The 18800-nt window shown below is 34.3% G+C and overlaps 2 protein-coding genes across 2 annotated transcripts; one reads left to right on the top strand and one right to left on the bottom strand.

Annotated features, from left to right (window-relative positions):
• Window positions 1-351: 351 nt before the first annotated feature.
• LOC107487090 (ATP-dependent DNA helicase Q-like 2) lies at window positions 352-7720 on the bottom strand. Its single transcript, XM_016107677.3, has 20 exons — window positions 7591-7720; window positions 7273-7493; window positions 6482-6628; window positions 6140-6355; window positions 5886-5990; window positions 5673-5777; window positions 5400-5522; window positions 4872-4960; window positions 4656-4692; window positions 4508-4541; window positions 4040-4092; window positions 3597-3674; window positions 3234-3299; window positions 2754-2820; window positions 2592-2645; window positions 2324-2431; window positions 1964-2028; window positions 1498-1576; window positions 1086-1303; window positions 352-835 (listed from the first exon to the last, which is right to left on the bottom strand). Exons 1-20 carry the CDS (start codon window positions 7661-7663, stop codon window positions 656-658), a joined length of 2118 nt encoding a protein of 705 aa, XP_015963163.1. The 5' UTR covers window positions 7664-7720; the 3' UTR covers window positions 352-655.
• A 1927-nt stretch (window positions 7721-9647) lies between these two features.
• On the top strand, window positions 9648-18509 carry LOC107487092 (uncharacterized). Its single transcript, XM_016107678.3, has 23 exons — window positions 9648-9868; window positions 10167-10455; window positions 10706-10774; window positions 10857-10994; window positions 11101-11218; window positions 11714-11796; window positions 12340-12435; window positions 12643-12811; window positions 12900-13042; window positions 13153-13239; window positions 13476-13661; window positions 13966-14133; window positions 14850-14970; window positions 15052-15121; window positions 15358-15445; window positions 15558-15678; window positions 15789-15982; window positions 16126-16234; window positions 16708-16863; window positions 17061-17163; window positions 17308-17481; window positions 17822-17967; window positions 18051-18509. The coding sequence occupies exons 1-23, from the start codon at window positions 9705-9707 to the stop codon at window positions 18242-18244; spliced, it is 3186 nt and encodes a 1061-aa protein (XP_015963164.1). The 5' UTR covers window positions 9648-9704; the 3' UTR covers window positions 18245-18509.
• The last annotated feature ends 291 nt before the right edge of the window (window positions 18510-18800 follow it).

Genomic DNA, 18800 nt, shown 5'->3' with positions numbered 1-18800 from the left:
TTTAATATAGGAGTTTTTTTAGTAATTTCACTCATTGGAAAACTCTTACCCTGTTGTTCAAGATTTTATTTTATGGATTATTATTTGTTATGTTATATTTCTGGACTTATAATTTTGAATAAGATATGTTTGTTTGTAATAATATTTTGTAATTTGTTTTTTGGTTTTTTTATATTTTTTATTATAATTTCCATATGAATGTTAAACATAGAGAGATGGGAAATGGGGCCCCGCGGGGAACGCGGGGAATGCGGGGAACGGGGATGGGGACAATTATCCCCCCATGACGGGGAATGGGACGGGGACGGGGATTAATTCTGGGGGCAGGGACGGGGAGTAGGGAAGCCCAAAACTTGTACATCTTTTGATACAATGAAAATTAAATCTTCCTTAGTCCTTACTTCTAGAAAGCACTAAATTAGTAATTAACAACAACCCGGATTTGGTTTGAGTTACACACTCATAATCCCATCAAATTTATCAACTAAATTTGTAGATCAGAAAAACCAACCTGTGAATTTTTTTTCCCAAGTCCTTTTCATCTTTTGATGATCCACAAGCTCTATTTAACAAGGATATGCTTCATTTTTTTTTTCAAATAAAACAGCACTATATAATTGGAGGAAAAAAATTGCATTGACTCTACCATCTTTTCTCATGCTTCATCTTCACTACTCTCAATAAGAACAAGGTTCTTCTTGGTCCTTGATCTCTTAGCAGCACTAGCACCACTTTCTTGCTGATCATCTGGCTTGAAATCAGAATATTTTTCAATCTGCTCAAGAATTCTACTACCATACTTTTCTGTCTTCAATTTTCCAATTACCTTCTCCAACTGCATAGACAAGATGAAATATATAAGTCTAGATTATACATAAAACATTTAGGGTTTGTTTAGTTTCTGTTTTCATTTTCTAATTTCGGTTTCAGTGTTTTATATTTTTAGAATTTTGTGAAGAAAAGTGAACGATTAAATAATATTTCCTGCTTTCACTATTTCTTTTGCAAAAACCGAAAAACAAAAAAATACAAAATGCAACAGCACAAATCTAAGTTACATTATATATAGAAACTGTGAAACTTGCCTGTTCTAGTGACCTTGGTTTTTGAGAACTTAATAAGCTGATTTGTTGGGTGGACAAGATAGAGTGTGGTAATATTCCTCCATGAACAGAAGACAATTCTTTTCTCAACTCATCAAGCTTTAGCTCCAAACCAGAGGACCCAAGGCTGCGTTTCGCTGATCTTACAGCAGCCTTAGTTCTTTGCTCACTATAAATCTCAAGCTTCACAGCCTTCTTCCCTGCGTGTAAAACAATGCAGCCAGGTCAGAGTCGAGAACATTCTGGACAGTTAGCAGTTTAAGTGGAACAGAAGAATACAAGTATAACCTTAAATAAAATCTCGGGTAATAGCGAAAAAAGTATAACTACTTGATAATCGACAATTTGTGCGTCACATTTTTTAGCATCTTTAATAAGAAAACTGCGTGCATACCTTGCAATATTGGCTTGGTTAGTGGTCCTAAAGCAATGTAAGCATTTGTTGCATAAGCTGTATGCTGAAATTCTTCTTTCTACACGAGCAAAATATTAGCTTTAAATGATCCACTGAGCCACTAAAGATTGATAATATACATTTTTACAGTAACTAGTCTGCTGAAAGCTTAAGAATCTTTGATTAACAGATAGTGCAATTCTAAATTTAAGATTATTCTTTGACAATATTTACTAGAGTTAGCATGCTTGTCTCTTTAAGATTTATACTTTAACTGATCTTAGTTTGAGCTAAGATGACCAATGGAGTGAAATTCTTGCCAGAGTAGAGTTGAACCAAGCCTGAGTAGAGTTGTTCAATTAAACTAAAGTATAGCTCATGCAAAAGTATGAAAAGTAATACTTAGAACAACGATGAGAGCAAGAAATATTTCAAACTTCAGTATTAAGGCATCAATGTGTATTACCAAAACATGCTCCAGCAATAGATGTAAGATGAGCTGCTCAATTTCCTCTTTTTTCAAATCCGAACCTGGACAATTCATTGCAGAAATATTTTATCCCATGATATTTGAGATAAATCTACTTCAGTATTCAGATCAAAATTCGCAGATGAATATTGAAATTTTCTTTGATTAAGACTGGCAGGAAAGAAAAGGTTTAAATTGTGAAAAAATAAAGAAAGGGGGGTGGGGTTATATTGGAGTCTCGGGTTACACCTCCAAAGTTTTGTTCAACCATATTCAATGGCAGGAACAAACGTGAAGGAAAAGGTGTGGTTGGAAGAACAAATCAACAAATAATATATAAGCGAGGACAAAACTAACCTAGTTCCTTTTGCTTCACTTTCATTTTTTCAACTAATTGCAACATTGTTGTCCTCTGATCATTTGCTTGCATATCTTGCAACAATGAAACCATCAGTTTTGCGTGTCCTGAAAAGCATCCCATGTAAAGTCCTTTTGTTAACTAAATGGAGGAATAAAAGAGAAAACAAATTTAGAGATCAGAGTAAAATAAAGAAAACGGAGAATCAATTACTATAACAAATATTATATTGGGGAAATGAGAAGACAAAATGACAAAACAACATACGCGAGACATCCACTTCCTTCACCTCACTTGAGAATGCACAGTTGTCACACATCCCTGTAAGAACATCAAGAGTATATCAATATCACTTGATTGTGTAACACCACACCATCCTGAAATAATTGAGGGAAAATGAAAAGAGTAGATGTTGACTTCAAAAAGTACCATTGCACTCTTGCAGAGGCTCAGCAAAATGCCGGAAAAAGGCAGCTCGTCGGCATTGTCGTTTGGACTGGTTGGAGAGAACGAAAATTATAATGTATAAATAATTCAATGAATTTGTTTAAAAAAAAAGGTAAGATGCTCAAGTTCCAGAGTATGCAGAATGGACTTATGCTTATAAAAAGCTTACAAAGAAGAAATAATTACAACGGTTGAAACATGTTTCTTTTTTTTTTTTTGTAAGCAAATGACCAAGAAAAAGAAGAGACCTTAATTGATTTGTAGTCAGTCTCAGACCAGAGTAGGTTCAGTTTAAAGGATTGGACATTCTATTAGTTCCAGTAGCATATATGAGAAGGAAGGATGGTATATTCACATTGTTACAGATAGGCCAACCAAAACAGGAGAGAGAAGAAAGAAAGAAACAGGCATTTTGAACTTTGAAATCTATGAAAATCTGAACAAATGAATGAGTATTCGTACCTGACAATATCGTACAATGTCATACAAGTTCTGCAATCCTGAATTTTCGTAGAAGACCATTGAACTCTGTCAGGAAATTTCTGTGATAATCAATCATATAGTCCAGCAATCTGATATCGATGCCCAAAAGTAGATATGCACAAGCATATTTATAAAGGCATGCATGTAAAAAGAGATTAAATTCAACTTTAGCATATTCTTAGATAAGTTTTTTTTTAAAAAAAAATCTCATTACACTTTTTAATGGGAGGTTGGCACCAAAAGTAGGCATCAAATTCCACTGGAAAATATGATTGATCTCAATGAAATGAAATGTAATGAAATATGAATGCATTTTAGTCTAAATCAATAGAAAATGTTTACCTGTCGTGGAACATCAGCAGGTCTAAAGTATAGTAGACATTCAGAAGGAAGTCCATCTCGTCCAGCTCGACCACTTTCCTGTTGAAAAAGAATGTATTTATTTTATGTAAAAAACAGTGCTAAGCCTCGTCCACTTGACAGCTTAAGTTTTTGGTCTAACTTTCTTAACAATGGAAGTCTCTTTTGACAATAGACCAAATTGTCAATCTTTGACACTCCAATTTTTTCTTCACTAAATTGATTTACAGGATAAGTATAGTAAGCATGGCCTATGCCCGCATTTCAATCCCAAGAAAATTTTAACTAGGAAGCTGCAACAGGAAAGGCATTCATAGGCCTTTCCCCCAACAACTTAAGCTGCTAGGATGATTGACCAATGACCATTAACAGATAGCATAAAAGGATATGTAATGGAAAAAATGGTAGCAGGATCAGAGAAAAACCTGATAGTAAGTTTCCATTGATTTACTCAAGCTGTGATGGATGACAAACCTGACTATATGAAAATATCTAGCATGAAATATTCTCGACCTCAATGAATGCAAAGCAAATACGATATATATGTCCATCAAGGACTTCTAACTTGTAAAAGGATTAATAAGCAGATTTCTATATCCAACAAAAGAAGCAGCAGAATCTCCAGTTCTCCGATTATGTAAGCATCAAGAAGGGCATGCATTTAAAAGTAGTAATTACAAGTTATCACACCAATATTTGAACATTAAAAAATGATTGCTAAACAATATCTCAGTAACAAAAGTAAGATGTCCATGTGAATCAGCACTTCTTTTTTCTTTCGTTGAAAAGGGGTTTAATTTATCCATATTTACCTTGAAAAACAAAAATTGTGCATACATCTATTATAGAAAAGATATTCTTGAGGAGCTTTACGAGAGCTTTGCAATACTAACCATCTGGTTTGTTGATTCCCATACCAAATGCTACCTGTAATGAAAATTGAAAATAAAAAATAAGACAACATATAACAGGGGCTGTAATAGACTAGAACCCAGAAATGACAAATCTATTGGTCACTATGACAGAAGAAATGATACATACTGTACCAACTATGACCTGCAGCTTGTTACTGCTCCACCTGTACAATTAAACATAGACATCCTAATCAGCTCAGTTGTAAGAAAGAGTTTACAATGACAAATAGACAACTATATCTGGGAAATGGATGCAACAAGTGCAACTTTACTAAGACAACTTATTTGATTCCTGTTCAAAACCATTAACATGTAACAGTGACGAAATTCTGATAAACTTTACCACATATGTACTTTTTCTCGAGCATTTACATCCATATCTGCATGATAGAAATTGGCTTTAATTCCTCTCTCCCGTAACTCCTTTGCAACCTAAAATTATCTTGCCAACGAAAGGGATAAGTATCTACTATTCTACTCTACCTCACAAATAGCATATAACATAGGATCTGAAGTATATACATATTAACAAAGAGAAAACACAAATCTTCCTAAACACCCTCTTCAGTACTAAATTAAGGAATAATTGATTGCTTTTTAAGATTTAAAGAAACTTGAAGTGTCTACGTTTGATCCATTTAGCCTTTAGGAGAATGTGTAGGAAGATTTTCAGTATAATATAGCATTACTCATTAGAAAATAAAGCAAACACTATATCAGAATTCAATTAGCTCATCAGGTCTTGGGGCAAAGTTTTTCTATTTCAGTAGTAACTCTTGAAATGAGCGCATTATGCTTCCTAGAGGGCAAAATTTGACATTCAAAATATGTGTGCCTAAATGTTAGGAGAAGAAAGCCAAATCAGAGGTACCTGTTCACATTCCTTCCTAGAGAAGCAATATACAATTCCTGATTCATTATTTGGATAAGATTCTTTAATGAACTCAGCAATTTCATCAATAACCACCTTTCCAACAGATGATTTTTCCTTCACCTGCAGTGTGAATTATGAAACTGTTTGATCACAGACCTTCCTGTTGAGTTGTTATTGAAGCCAAATGAAAAATATAACTTCTTTGATCTTTTGGGTGGTCTATGTAGAAAATGTGAAAGTCTGTTAAAACAGGAAGATATATTATCATACCATATAAAATAAGTTTGGCCTATTCACTGTGCTGACAAATTTGACACATCTTGGAATATGCAACATATCCATCAGATCATTTTGGACCCTTTGAGTAGCAGTTGCCTGGATAATAAATGTCAAAATATAAATCAAAATTCAAAATGACAAACAAACATAAAATGCGATCATTTATTTATAATAATTAGCTTAAGTTTGATAATAAAGACTTACAGTCAAAGCAACCATAGGAACATTAGGGAATTGAGTCTTGAGAATACCAAGGTTTTTGTAGTCAGGTCGAAAGTCATGGCCCCACTGACTACAGCAATGTGCCTCCTGCAAACAGAATAAACGAGAAATAATCTGTCAGTCACCTATCATAACATTGTTATTGAAAACTCAGACCTTGGTAGGAAAATTGTTAACAATGATATTACCAAACACAAAGCAATACCAATTGATATGGTATTTTATTATGAACTCACATCAATTGAAATTAGAGAGAGACGACCAGCATGATGGCACTTTTCAAGCTTTGACATGAATCTCTTGCTTTTTGATATCTTTTCAGGAGTGACATACAATATTTTGAGTTCCCCCTCACCCTTCTCCAATGCTTTGTATATGAATTTCTCATCTTCCTTACTTGTTGTCGAAGTCAACATATGTGCCGGAATGCCCAAGGCAGTCAAACCCATTACCTAAGGAATATGTCCAACCCATTAAAGGGAAAAACAAAAATGGAGAAAAAGAGGAAACATGTGAAACTCGTGGAAAAGCTATTGGATTGACATTTTGAGCTGGATTTTTAACATAACTAAATGCACCTGATCTTGGATTAAGGAAAGCAAGGGACTGACAACAAGAGCAATCCCGTCACGAAGAACAGCTGGAAGCTGATAGCAAAGACTCTTGCCACCACCTGCAGCCATAATGACCAAGACATCCCTTCCACTCATAATGGCATTAATTATCTGTCATCAATGAGACAACTTGTTATTAAAATCATATACACAAAAGTCATATTTCTTCAATAGAGGGGGAAGAAAGATACTAAAAGTACAGCCTTCAAAGTTCAAACTACACATTTTTTATGTGTTCATTACAGCAAACACATCCCACATTTTTAAAGCAAATATTAACTAAGAACAAAAATGTATCATTAATCAAAGTACTTATATAATGGTTAAACACTAAGAAACTAACCATTATGTCTATGACATCATACATGTCAACCAGGTAGGCAGAGCTCTACCAACCAGCGGGAAGAATTTAGTAACTTCCAGGAACACAACAATTAGAAGACCACACACGAGATCTATATATAAGCAGTCTCACTGTAAACATATGCATGATAGCGCACAATGCCGTCGTTCGATACATTAGGCCGACCCCACCTAAGGCTTTGTTGTTGTATTCATACTCTTAACATGAACTCATGAAGTGTTCTACATTAGACCCCACAATAATACAATGACAACAATCGACATCAACACAATTTTCAGTTCAGAACAAAACACTGAACAGGTGCTGCTGCAGTGTAAGAGTGTAACATTCTAATTTTCCTATTGTTTTCAATGAAAAATATAAAATTAAAAAAAAAATTTATTCATGTTACCTCTCTTTGGTTTGCACGGTAAGAGGAAATGCCAAAAATGTTCAACCTGAGATCATCAGCTTGAGAGTCCCATTGAAATTCCCCAGACCAATTCTCCACAGAAATGGAAGCCCCATTATTAACCTCATTCCCAGATTCTCTGCACGCTTCCAGAATAGCACTGAGCTCGGATTTTTTCTCGTACAACTTCTCTTGCCTCTCAACTAACACTCTAATTTGCTCTGCAAAACCCACCAACAAATAAATAAAAATTGAAAATTGAAAAAGCTCGAGGTATTAACATTTGGCGGCAAACGAAAGGGAGTTAAAAAAATAAACCTTGAACATCTTGAATGTCGACCTCGACTTTGAGGAGCTCTTGGAGAATCTCATTGGTTTGTTCATCTTCCATGTTTGGGAACTCACTCCTCAGACCTGAATGAAACGCAGGAAGGGCCTCTAAAGCGACATGGTGATTAATGGCAAGATAAATGAATTAATTATTTTTTATAAAGATAAATTAATTAATTAGTATATGGGATAATTAATTAAAGTAATGTTAATTTATTTTCTTAATTAGTTTTTTAATATTTAAATAAGTACAAGTTTAAAGATATATACTATTTTTTGAAAATATAAAAAAATAAAGATTTCAATTTCCTTTCTAGAAATTAAGGAAGTGATTAAAAGTTTCAATTATTTTTTAATTAATTATATGATATGGTTGCCGATAATGCTTGCCATTGAAGTTATTTATCAAAAATGAGTTGTTAGTTGTTTACACCATAACTCAAAAATTAGTATCGTTGTTGAAGATAATAAATAATTCAGATCTAAATTATCAATTGAATCAGAACGAAATTGATTATTGTTTTAAATTCAATTAAGTGTTTGATGTGTAGTTTAATTCAGAAGAAAAAAATATAACATTAAAGGAAATATTTTTCTGTAGTCACAGTAAATATGAGTGTAACACGAAAATATTTGGATGTATTTTAAGAATTTTGGATGTATTTTTATTCTGCTAAGTTTTGCATAATTCAAAACTCTTTCTCTTCTTCCTCCTCATTTTTCATTGCTTCTTTTTTTTTCATCATCATCACCGTCTTTTTTTCTTATCCATCTTTTCTTTTTTGTTTTACCTTCTCAAGTTTCTTCTTGTTTTACTTTTTTATCAAGAATAAAAACAAAAAAATCAAATAAAGAAGAAGAAAAAACACATCATGTTGCAAAACTACTTGGAAGAAGACGAACTTACATTCATTCAACTAAAAAAAGAAATAAGAAAAAAATGCAATATTAGTGGAAATATTTTTCTGTATTTGCAGCAAATTTGGGTGTAACACGAGGATATTTAGATGTAACACGAAGATATTTTTAGTGCATTTTAAGAATTTTTGGTATACTTTTATTCTGATAAGTTATGTATAATTTAAAACTCTTCCTCTTCCTCTTCCTCCTCCTCATCTTGCTTCTTTTTTTCTATCATCATCACCATCTTTTTCTTCTTCTTTTTCTTATTCATCTTTTCATTTTTGTTTTATCTTCTCAAATTTCTTCTTATTTTATTTCTTAACAAGAATAAAAACTAAAAAAAGAAGAAACACATAATGCTGCAAAATTATTTGGAAAATGATGAACTTATATTCATTTAACTAAAAGAAGAAGAAAAAAATGCAGTATTAGAGAAAATATTTTTTCTGTATTTGCAGCAAATTTGGGTGTAATACGAAAATATTTGGGTGTATTTTAAGAATTTTGGATGTATTTTTATTCTGAGTTCTGCATAATTCAAAATTCTTTCTTTTCCTCTTCCTCATCTTCTACTGCGTCTTCTTTCTCATCTTCTTACTTTGTTTTCTTATAATTCATTTTGGGAGAAAAAATTAAACAAAGAACATAATGTTACAAAATTAATAAAAAAAGAAAAAAAATATGGCAATAATAACAACAATAAAAAAAATCACGATGATGAAATACGCAGAAAAGAAGAAAAAAGAATGCGAAAAAAAAAGAAGAGAAATACCAAAAAAAAATAAAGAGAAAGAATATGGAATACAAATATTAAAAAAAATATTTCTTATTTAGGATTATTCAAAGTTGAAGAAAGATATGCTCTCTAAAAATTGTGGGTTATTTTTAGTGGGTTAGGCCAAATTTTTATAGATTTGTATATAAAAAAAACTTATATGTGTCCCAAATAAAAATTTACTGAGAACTAAATATCTTTTTTTTTTTTTGTGACAATATCTTATTTAATTTAAATTCTTTGAATATAGTATTTACTTTACTCAAAATCATTATATCTTGAAAGTGGGAGCATGACGGCAACAACAAATTGGACAACAGCAAAACACACCAATAATAAGTCGACGAAAATAGTAATACTAATAACAATCTATTAATAAAAAAATTAAAATGTAAATATAAATAGAAAGCAAAAAGCATCGATCATGGAAGTGTTCAGTTTCGGTTGCAGCAGTTACTGTTGCAGTTGGAGCACAACCGTCCCTGCGATTCCATCGAAGTTCGCGTCAACACTTAACCACCATCTTCTCCTTCTTCGGAACACCAATACGCGACCGTTTCCATCTTCACAATCACTCATCACTCTCAGGTTACTTCTGATTTCCCTTTTATAATTCTTCATCATTCGTCAAAAAAATCCACGCTGTGCAGTGAAAAGTGCATGGTTCCAGGAATTTATGCTAATTTAACTGAATTTAATACCGCATTTTTAGTTCTTGCATGTTTAATCGTCAATTAGAGTTCTTAGGTCGTGGAATTTTGAGTAGTTTATTCATCAGTGTTACATCTTACATGATTTGATAGATGATCATGCTATTTCCTTCATTATTATGATTACTGCATTAAACAGTTATATAAGGTTTGACAATATTGTTTTTGGAATGCAGAAGAAAAAGGAGATTTTGTGAGAAGTTTTTAGCTAAAATGGCTAATTATGAAGGAAAGACAGTCACTAGTGATGGCACTGGTGTCAGCTCAGGGAAAATGATTTACAAGCCTATTTTGGGAGATGGAGTCTTCCGATTTGACTGTTCTGTAAATGATAGAGATGCAGCATTTCCCAGCATTTCTTTTGTGAATAGCAGAGATCGAGACACACCTATAACTAGTGACAAGGTTCCTGTATATACCCCTACTTTTGAGTGCCTGCTGGAGCAGCAGGTTGTCAAACTTGAGGTTCGTTGCTTTATTAGTTTACAAGTTAGAGCTTTTGGATGTTATCTCAGCCATCTGATTACTTTTTCAGGTGTATTTTTCACATTTTAGGGTATGTTTGATCTGGGGGGTAAAACCTGGATGAAAATTTTCATGATGAGTTTGATGTGTAAAAATTTGACCCAGTTTTAGCTCAAGGAAACGTACCCTGTTTTGCTTATTATATCATTTGTCTGCTCTTCAGAAATTGATTGAATTTGTTTCTGAACAGTTCCCTACAGGTACTTCTCTCTACGGAACTGGAGAAGCTAGTGGGCAGCTTGAAAGGACAGGGAAAAGAGTGAGTCAATTGGATGGAATAGTCAAGTTTAAAAGGGTCCTCTTTGGTATCATTGTAACAATGAGTTATATTGCACTTGTAGGTTTTCACGTGGAACACAGATGCATATGGTTATGGTCCTGAAACTATGTCCTTGTACCAATCACATCCATGGGTGTTAGCTATTCTTCCAAATGGGGAGGCATTAGGAATTCTTGCTGATACTACAAAGCGTTGTGAGGTGCTGTAACCTTTGGATTTATGTCATTTATGTAGGTTAACCTTTAAGAGACATTTCCGATGTTATATTGATATGATCGATGGTCATTTGTTCTGTTCATAAGCAGATTGATCTGAGAAAAGAATCAACAATACAGTTTGTTGCTCCATCCTCATATCCTGTCATTACATTTGGGCCTTTTGCTTCACCCACAGCTGTTTTGATATCTCTATCAAAAGCCATAGGTAATTTTCTTTAATAAAAAACCAGCTATAAATATTATTGCTCTAGTTCTAACCATTGTGCTTCATCTTTCTTGAGGGACTTAACATAAGAAGGTTTAATGCAGTTTTAGGGGAAAATGAATTCTTTCATAGCTCATGGAATCAGTATAAAAACTTATGCACCATGTGAAAGCATGAATTATATGCAAGTTATGTTAATAAGCGAACATGAAAATGCAAAGTGTGTTTTTATCAAACTAGGAGTTTCTCAAATCCATGCCTAAATATGAGGATATTATTGGTAATATTAATTTCTCTGTTATTCAAATCCTGGAAGCACAAAACGAGTTGATAAATGTACTTTTAAGTTCTCTGTTATAACTGCTTAACTTTAAATTTATGTATAGGATTGATATATTAGAATGTGATTGATATTAGAATGTTAAAGTTCTATTCAGCATTCATATATTAGAATGTGATTGATATTATGTTCCATTGTCATCAATTTATTTATAGGGACCGTGTTTATGCCCCCCAAATGGTCATTAGGCTATCAACAGTGCCGTTGGAGCTACATGTCTGACCAGAGGGTTCTGGAGGTACTGCACTGCTCTTATCTTGTCTTTCTAAATAGTAATGACTCTAGGGACTGATTGCATTCATTTACTCTACTTCTGGAGGTTCGCCTGTTTCTGCTTTTTTATTATATTTGGATAAAAGTGAATTTATTACGTTTGAAAAAAAAAATCACCACTTCATAGAACAACTCATCTCAACTTCTACTCAAAAGATTACAAGAAATATATGGGATCTACTTTAGGCTATTCAGGAGAAGCAGAGATGAGTATCTTAAGAAGAAAACTAAAACAAATGCACCTTCAATGGCTTTTGATAAAATTAAACTGAAAAATGGATAACTTTTACTTTTAATTTTGTAAAACTTTCTTTAACTTCTGTTATGTTTCATTAACTTCTTTTAAAAACTTTCAAGATTTGATGCGTATTTATGTATTGTGCATAGCAAACAGTATTGAAGTTTTGTGTACTTTTGGAGTTGTGGGTAGCTAGCGATATGTTTAGTTGTTAGATTTTGAAAGGCATGTATCATATTTCCTTGACTGGTTAGCTATTGAAAATTGCAGGTAGCAAGAACATTCCGGAAAAAGTCTATACCTTGTGATGTGATATGGATGGATATCGATTACATGGATGGTTTTCGTTGTTTCACCTTTGACAAGGCATGTTATTCTCCTTAGATAAATAGCAGTAACTAATATATGGATTGATGCTGCAATCAGTACATGCATGCCGTGGCTCACACACATGGGGGGATGTATTGTCCAAGATTAAGTTCCCATTGCACACTAATTTTTGGGTTTGACCATATTGAATATGTGTTTAGCAGTATTTTTTATTTGGAAAATAAGTTTTCTGATATCCTTCAGGAGCGTTTTCGTGATCCCAAGTCTTTAGCAGAAGGCCTCCATTATAATGGTTTTAAAGCTATTTGGATGCTTGATCCTGGCATTAAACAGGAAGAAGGTTATTTTGTATATGATAGTGGTTGTAAAAGTGATGTTTGGGTCCAAAAGGCAGATGGAACACCTTTTGTTGGTAACTATTATTTTCACTATGCTTTTTTCACTTTATACATTCTTCTTTCCTCCTAGTGATGCATTGTGCTCATCTATTTTTTCCTTAGGGGAGGTGTGGCCTGGGCCTTGTGTCTTCCCTGACTATACACAGTCAAAAGTTCGTTCATGGTGGGCTAATCTAGTTAAAGATTTCGTTTCCAATGGTGTTGATGGCATATGGAATGATATGAATGAACCTGCTGTTTTTAAGGTACTTTTAATATTGTTAATATGTTTTCAATAAATTATAAACAAGGTTCTGTCCAAATTTTGGTATTTGTGGTCTTGACATTTGAATTTACATTTATTATGCTTTTCCAGGTTGTAACAAAAACAATGCCTGAGAACAATGTTCATAGGGGAGACAGTGAACTTGGCGGTCATCAGAATCATTCTTTTTATCATAATGTAGTATTCTTTAACCTTTATCATAGTTTTGGAGTAACATGTCTTTTTAAATAATAAACTTGTGGGCGATACATGCAAGTAGGATGTGATTCAGTTATATAATAGTAAGATACAGTCCTGCAGCTTGACTCTGAATTTATTTTGTGAAGTTTGTCTTTGTTGAGTATGTCAATGGTTTTGCAAGGTAATATTGTCTACCTTGAACCACTAGTTATTCTTATGACTGTTCGCTGTAGGTTTATGGTCTGCTAATGGCAAGATCAACGTACGAAGGTATGAAACTGGCAAACGAAAACAAACGACCATTTGTTCTCACCAGAGCTGGATTCGTTGGTAGCCAAAGGTATGCCGCAACATGGACTGGAGATAACCTTTCAACCTGGGAGCATTTTCATATGAGTATCTCTATGGTACTTCAGTTGGTATGAATCAAACCAATGCTTCTTGAGCAACATTTGCATTTGATATCATCTTGGTACCAATTTGTCCTGCAAATTGTTGTGAAGAATATTTTAAGTCCTCGTAGCTCCCTCCTTATAGCTTTTTATATTTTACACATTTTCATACTATGTTCAGTGCTTTGTGAGTGGTGTTGTATTGAAAAAATACTATGTTCAGTGCTGGAAGAAAGATAAAGTCAGAAGGATATTTATGTATTTCTAACATAAATATTGGCATCCAGTAAGTTTTCTGCATCCCTTCATTTTTTGCATTTGTTGTGTTCAGGGACTCAGTGGTCAGCCATTTTCTGGTCCTGATCTTGGGGGATTTGCTGGAAATGCAACACCTAGGCTTTTTGGAAGGTGGATGGGTGTAGGTTCCTTGTTTCCCTTCTGCAGAGGTCATTCTGAAGAAGGCACAAAAGACCATGAACCCTGGTCTTTTGGGGAAGAGGTTGGTTCGCAGTTGCCTATATAAAATTCTTTTCTTTGTTATGGTTTCCAACTGGTAATGTACTGGACATTATCTAGTTCTTTGTCTTTGCTTGACATCAACTTTAAAATGAGTTAATTGAAATAAATAAATATATTCTCACATGTACTTCATTTCATGCTTTAAGTTTTGGTGTTGCACAACACGTTTTGAACTTATTCAGTGCTAACTTTAAAAATTGCTCTTGTTTTCCCTGAAATCTTTTGAACTTCTGTGAAAAATGATAACTGTTTATGTACTTATGTTCATTTATATTATTCAGGGTACCTAAAAAGAAAATACTGGTTTTATCATATATTATTCTTTTTTACGCCCAACTACTTACTAAGCATGTGATTGTTGCCGATGTATCAGTATCCACATCCTGTTAAACCATGATTTCAAATTTGCGTGTTGGTTTGTTATTAATATTTTGCTAGCACCTTAAAACTAGATTTTGAGCAACTGATGTTTTATTGATTAGAAAATTCATTTAAAGCTTTTTTAAAGGAATCTCACTGCCAGCTGCCCAGCTGGAGGCTGAAGATAAGATTCTATAATGAATGGGAAGATGTGCAGCTACAGTCCTTACTCCTTATATTTCATTTTCCCCGTTGTTTGCTGTGATGTTTTTCTGTGATTGAAATTTACTTCTATGCTCAAAACTGTGCATCACTGACTTCAGCTTTAATTATTAGTGCGAAGAAGTTTGTCGATTGGCATTGAAGAGGCGCTACCGCCTTATCCCACTTATCTACACACTTTTTTATTTTGCTCATACAAGGGGCACTCCAGTAACAACACCTACTTTCTTTGCCGGTGATTCCGTGTTCTGAAGAATAAATTTAGTGTCTTTTGTTTGGTTAACACATGATGGATTTATATTCTCGCTTCTTGCAGATCCAAAAGATCCTAGTCTGAGGAAACTTGAAAACTCATTTTTGCTTGGACCAGTTTTAGTATATGCAAGGTTCTTCCCCTTACTTAAAGTAGTCAATCTAGCTGCCACTGTTAGATTATTGAGAGATGCCTTTGCAGGATTTATTATTATTATTATTATTGTTATTGTTGTTGTTGTTGTTATTATTATTATTTTTATTATTCATGCTAGCACAAAATGTGGTGAAGCTTATAGTTGTTGATAGAAAGTTTTACCCAATGCTGTACAATTTGCAGTAATTTGACGTGTTCTTTGTATCTGATCAGCACCTTACGCAATCAGGGGTTGGATAAGCTGGAGTATACTTTGCCTAAGGGTATTTGGTTGAGTTTTGACTTTGGTGATGCACATCCGGTATCCATGCTTTCTTCTGCTACTTTTTGCATGTCATTTCTACTTTTCTTTCTATTTTTTATTCTGTCTTCAAAATCTTTACTTATTTTTTGTGCTGTTTGGGGCATGACAGGATTTGCCAGCTTTATATTTAAAAGGTGGATCAATTATTCCTGTGGGTCTCCCTCTGCAACATGTTGGAGAAGCTCGTCCATCAGATGACTTGATGCTTCTTGTGGCCTTAGATGAACAAGGTAAGTCCCTGCATTCTGTTTTCCCTAAGAATGCTTGTAATTACAATATATTTGCTTTTCAGATGAATGTACTTTTAGATAACGTATGAATAAGATATATTCATTTACAGGGAAAGCTGAAGGTGTTCTATTTGAGGATGATGGTGATGGATATGAATTCACCAAAGGCAATTATTTATTAACACAATATGTGGCTGAACTTCAGTCATCGGTTGTTACTGTGAGAGTACAAAAATCTGAAGGATCATGGGGAAGACCCAAACGCCGCCTTCATGTTCAAGTATTGCTAGGTGGGGGTGCAATGGTATGTGTTTCTTCAAAAAAGGAATTTATGAGGAACATGAAACTTATATAGAAAGAAGTAATCAAGTGTTGTGCTTAGAAGTTATTCATTACATTATCCTTTCCACTTGAGATTCATATTGATAAGTTAGGTTTTGTATACAGCTTGATACCTGGGGCATGGATGGAGAAGTTCTGCAAGTTATTCTGCCTTCTGAAGAGGAGGTATCGAAGTTAGTATCTACAAGTGAGAAGGAATACAAGGAACGATTAGGTAGGTACTTGCTCAGATCTTTACTTTGTGGGTTTATGAATATTTCCTTATAGAGTATATATGCTCATATTTTCTTAAATTCTCATCTTCTTTAGCATCCTTCTCTGCCAATGCTATAGCTTTATTTATCTTCTGCCAACAAGTCTGCTTTTGAAAAATATAATATTATATGACCTCTGTTGAAGATATTCTTAGGTTTTGATATTCATGAATATTTAGCACCGTGCTATTACTCAGTAGTTTCACGTCTTCCTCACATGTATATGGGTTTTTCATTTCCTTCCTTTTTTGAGAATTGAAAGTTTTGCATGCTTTTCACTCTTCCTTTCCCCATGAGCAAAGTGGAGGGTAAGCAGGGAGAGAAGTATTTGGCAATTGACATTGCATTTTCTTCTCAGTTGTGTATGAGATGCATGCACTAATAATGCATACTCTGTATCATGGTGTGCTAATTTCTCATGAATGCTATGCAGAAGGGGTAATTCAGATTCCTGATGCAGAGGAGCTTTCTGGACCCAAGGGGACAGAGCTTTCAAGAACTCCCATTGAACTGAAAAATGGTGAGTGGGTTCTTAAAATTGTTCCCTGGATTGGCGGCAGAATCATTTCCATGGTGCACATTCCTTCAGGTAAAATTGATTGTCCATTAGCAATTTATTTAATCAGTAAATTAATCTGGAAATAGAACTCCTTTTATTTTCCATACGACCTGTTGGTTCTTTGTGTTTCTCATTAGATCCATATAGTTATAAAGGAGATCATATTACTTTATGTTGCATGGATGGAACAAATGTTGTATTGTTCATGATAAATTATCTGCCTTCAGGAACACAATGGCTGCATAGCAGGTTAGAAACCAGTGGATACGAGGAGTATAGTGGTACAGAGTATCGATCTGCTGGATGTTCGGAGGAATACTCTATCATTGAGTTAGTTTTTCTTGCACTTGTTTTTTCTGAGAGCCACCAAATTCCCCTTTAACCCATTCTTTGTGTGCATATTTTTGTCCGTGCTGGTCCGCCCACACCCTCTTAACTTTGGTGTTCAACATACATTTGTTTTCTTTCTTGCAGTCGAGAACTTGAGCTTGCAGGGGAAGGAGAATCTATGGTATTAGAGGGTGATATTGGTGGAGGATTGGTTCTTCAGCGGCAGATCTATTTTCCAAAGAATGCTGTTAGCATGTTTCAAGTAGAATCAAGCATATTATCCCGCAGTGTTGGAGCTGGTTCTGGAGGATTCTCAAGGTTTTATTTTTTTTTTTGTATTGTAACATTTAATAGCATTGTGTGGGTTACAAATTGAATTTTTCAAGGACTGGTGTGTAGTTTTACTCAACATTTTCAGTACTTCAGAATCAGATTTTACAGAATATTTTACTCAGCTATTTATAGATTAATCATCCGAAAAAAGAAAACACTAATATTAGCTAGCGTTGATGAGAAACTGTATTTAGCTAGGTTAACAATTTTTGAGTTTTACCCTCTGTGACTGCAGTATCCTTGTGTTCTTTTATTTGCTCAATTGAAAATGTTTGAATTTGTTCAGATTATTGATTTCTGCTATGGTCCATTTTACTTTCTGCAGGTTGGTCTGCTTAAGGGTTCACCCAACATTTGATCTTTTGCACCCATCAGAATCTTTTATTTCTTTTACCTCAATTGATGGATCAACGCATGAAGTGTTTCCCGAAAGTGGAGAGCAATCTTTTGAAGGAGACCTTCTTCCAAATGGTAATGGTCATTTTATCTTATCCTTTGCATTATTCATTACTGCCAATATTAACAAGATAGATGATGAACTTTTTTTATCTCAGGTGAGTGGAGGCTCATTGATAAATGTCTTGGATTGGCGCTGGTCAATCGATTTAACGTAACTGAGGTTTTCAAGTGTCTGGTTCATTGGGATTGCGGCACGGTCAACCTGGAGCTATGGTCTGAGAGCCGGCCCGTTTCAAATCAATCCCCTCTCAGAATTTCCCATCAGTACGAGGTCGTGAGAATCCCATGATTATTTCTAAACTGCTCACTGCACAAGGTATCCGCGTGTTAAGAGCAGCAGAACAGTGCTAATAACTTGCATATAAAACATTGCAGCTAAATCAAAAGGTGCCTTCCACTTAACTGTACGTATATATGTTTGGAACTTTAGCGTGAAATTGGGAATGGAAGTAAGGAATAAAGGAAGGACTGGGAATAGTGTATCCCAGATGGCCTAATGTATGCGATGTCATGTTTGTTCAAATGCAACAAAAATTGCTATCTTGGAACCTAAATTTTCCTCGAGTGTGGGATCAATTAAGTAACACCCCCTCCCCCCTCTTATCTTCTGATGGCAATACCAATCATTTACCCCTCCATTACCATCACGCAGCTTTCCTAGCTGTTAACACCCTGTGTTTTAACTTTGCTTCTAAGATGCAGTCTTTACTTTTTGCATTGACGATAGACTAGGTTCGAAACATTAAGAGGCGTTTGAACACACTTCCCAATAATCATACCAAACTGGTTATAGATTCATTATAATTCTTATCTGACACAGCCGGGTGTCACTCAAATTGATGCAG

Source organism: Arachis duranensis, chromosome 5 (assembly GCF_000817695.3).
Source record: "Arachis duranensis cultivar V14167 chromosome 5, aradu.V14167.gnm2.J7QH, whole genome shotgun sequence".
Taxonomy (NCBI): Eukaryota; Viridiplantae; Streptophyta; class Magnoliopsida; order Fabales; family Fabaceae; genus Arachis; species Arachis duranensis.
This window is presented reverse-complemented; position numbering and strand designations above follow the sequence as displayed.